At 45.1% G+C, this 2669-nt stretch overlaps 1 protein-coding gene across 1 annotated transcript in view; it reads left to right on the plus strand.

Moving 5' to 3' along the window:
- LOC113816315 (BMP-binding endothelial regulator protein) overlaps positions 1 to 2429 on the plus strand; it is a 63829-nt gene extending 61400 nt beyond the window's left edge. Inside the window, exon 11 of the mRNA XM_070126648.1 lies at positions 53 to 2429. Coding sequence (XP_069982749.1) covers positions 53 to 261 — 209 coding nt within the window. The 3' untranslated portion in view covers positions 262 to 2429. The remainder of the gene's footprint in view (positions 1 to 52) is intronic.
- Positions 2430 to 2669: the final 240 nt, after the last annotated feature.

The raw sequence follows: 2669 nt of genomic DNA on the forward strand, positions 1-2669 counted from the left end.
CCCTTCATTTCCCTCCTCCTCCTCCGTCTGACGCCGCGCCCTTGCTCCCCAGGTCTGGAGTGCCCCCGCGGAGCCGAGTACATGGAGTGCGCGCCGCCCTGCCGCGCCACCTGCAGCAACCCGACGCCGAACCCCAACTGCTACAAGCTCAAGTGCCGCGCGGGCTGCTACTGCCCGCCCCCGTCCGTGCTGCACCGGGGCGCCTGCATCCCCGTGGAGGAGTGCCCCAAGAGAGGGAAGAAGCGACACAGGAACCGCTGAGGGAACGCACGGGGCCTGGCTGAGGACGGCGCCGCGGGTATGTCGGGCCTCCCCATCCTGGTCAGCTGCTGGGGCGCCGAGGCCTCCTCTGCCGGCGGCGCTGGCGGCGGCGAGGCCCCGTGCTCGGCGGCTCGGGAGCCAGGCCCGCCCCAGCGAGCGGTGATCTTAGCGGTGGTCGGGTCGCAGCTGCTGGCGGTCTGGACGCAGCATGAACTCGCATGAGAGGCCTCGGGCTCAGCGTGTAGTGTTTAGGAGCGCCTTGAACCAAACGCCATTGTTGAGAAAGAAAGAATGCGAAAGTGTGTTTATTGAAACTAGCGATAAGTCGATGGACCATTGCAGTTGTCGCCAGGGAAGGGGAACAGAGGGGCAGCCAGACCCAGGAAAGCGCTGGTGGTGAACGACGATCTCAATAATTCTTAGTTTTGTGTTTGATGGATAAGTGTTCGTGTATCTGTCTCTCTGTTCATGATAGGCGCTGGCGGCACTCTCCGTGATCGGCCATGAACAATTTTGTACCATTGTCACTGCCAGGTTTAAGCCGCGTGGTGAAAGGGTGTTGCAAAATGCCTCGTGCATTGCCTTCTGCCTGCAGTGCAAGCAGAGGCAGCGAACTGATGCTCTCTTCTTATGCTCTTAGTCCAGTGCGTCTCACCGAGTCATTAGGCGGTTGCAATGCAATACAGGGAAGAGGAAAGCAGTGCAAAGCTAGCGTTGTTCGCGCCACGGCGTCGAGAAGCCTGAATCAGGAATGGCGTCGATGGATCAGCGGATCATCGAGACCGAAGGACCTGGAGAGGCATTGGCTTTGCACGTTGCCGAAGTGTCGTTGACGAAGGGAATAGAAGGGAATGCTTGGTATTTATTTAACTCGGATGGCGATGGTTGACTGATAGAAAGGATGGTAGACAAAGCAAGCAACCATTGTTTTTAATAACACGAATATCACAATAATACAAAAATACAACAATGGTTTTCTTTTCTAGTATTAATAGAGTCAGCTGACCTACGAAAGTTGAAGACCCTTGTCTGCTGACATTGGTTGTTCACAGTCACTGAATTATGTTGTTCACAGGTTGTTCACTAAGTACCAGTGACAGAACTAAAACATTGTGATGAAAAGCAAACAAGCCTATTAGGTGTAGTGACCCATTAGACCCAATTCATCATAAACTCCTCATATAGTACTTTTTTTTTTTTTTTTTTTTTTTTTTTTTTAAGAAAGGGTATTGTTCTTGTCCCTTAAAGAGGTAGAGACAGGGAAGCAGCTACGTGAACGAGGCGGCGAAGGAGCTGTTGTTGAAGGACGAGGTGGGAAAATCCTGTCAGTTTGGAGGATGACTTCAGCTTCGTGACCTCGTAAAGGTTTCTCCTTGAGATCCCAAACACTCGCGTCGTGTCCTCGTTGACCTTTTGAGTTTGTTCCTCTTTTTTTCTTCTTTGTTTTGTGAAATAATGTTTTTTTCCTTATAGAAAAAACTACATAGCTTGATTATTTCTTAATTGATTTTTTTCTCCTGATTAACGAGTCAGTTGACCCTTAATTAAGCCACATTAGTGTTGGTGCTTTTAATCCAACAGATTCAAAGGGTAAAAACAATTATAAATCTCAAGGCAGGTTAAAACAAACAAACAAAATCCCACATTTCTGTTGTATTTCCAACTTTTTTTTATACATACCTTTAATTATAGAAGTACCAAAGATATGCTTGTAATTGTCGAAATAATACACTTTTATTAGTGGAGACATGCCTATATATGTATATAATATATAAAAAAAACAACAAATTACGTAATCAATTTTGTTCAGTCACGAGTTGGTTGTCCTGGAGGGAGAAGGAAAAAAAAATTTAAAAAGGGAAAATATAAACGCTTGTACACGCTTGGTGCTTAGGGTGAGGTTGTATGTTAAAATTATGAATTCTTTTTTAGGATATATTTATTCGTGGAGGTTCAGCAGCTGTGCCTGTTGGGTGAAATTAGATAAAAAAAGTGCCATTATGGTGTTAAAGATAAGAGAAAATGGTACATATTTTGTAAGAGTTGTGATAAGGGAAATAATAGAAAGAAAAAAGTGGAATTGGAGCATCTTAGAAGAGAAAGCAGAGAGAAAGGAAACGTTGGATAGGGGAGAAGGACGAGGTGAAAGACAAAGAGAAATGGAGGAAGAAGGAGAAGGAGAAATAGGAAAACGAGACAATGCGGCCAATTGACTAAATGATAATAATAATAATGATAATAGTAATAATAATAATGATAATAATAAGGTCCATTTTTACGAGAAGGTTAAAGAGAAAGAATCGAAGAGAAGTGAAGTGATAGACAGAAAAGTGAGAGGAAAAATAAAGAAGTTTTATGAAAAGAAGAAAAGAAGGCAGACGAAATTAAACAGGAATGAGTGGAAGTGA

This window comes from Penaeus vannamei, chromosome 10, assembly GCF_042767895.1.
Source record: "Penaeus vannamei isolate JL-2024 chromosome 10, ASM4276789v1, whole genome shotgun sequence".
NCBI lineage: Eukaryota > Metazoa > Arthropoda > Malacostraca > Decapoda > Penaeidae > Penaeus > Penaeus vannamei.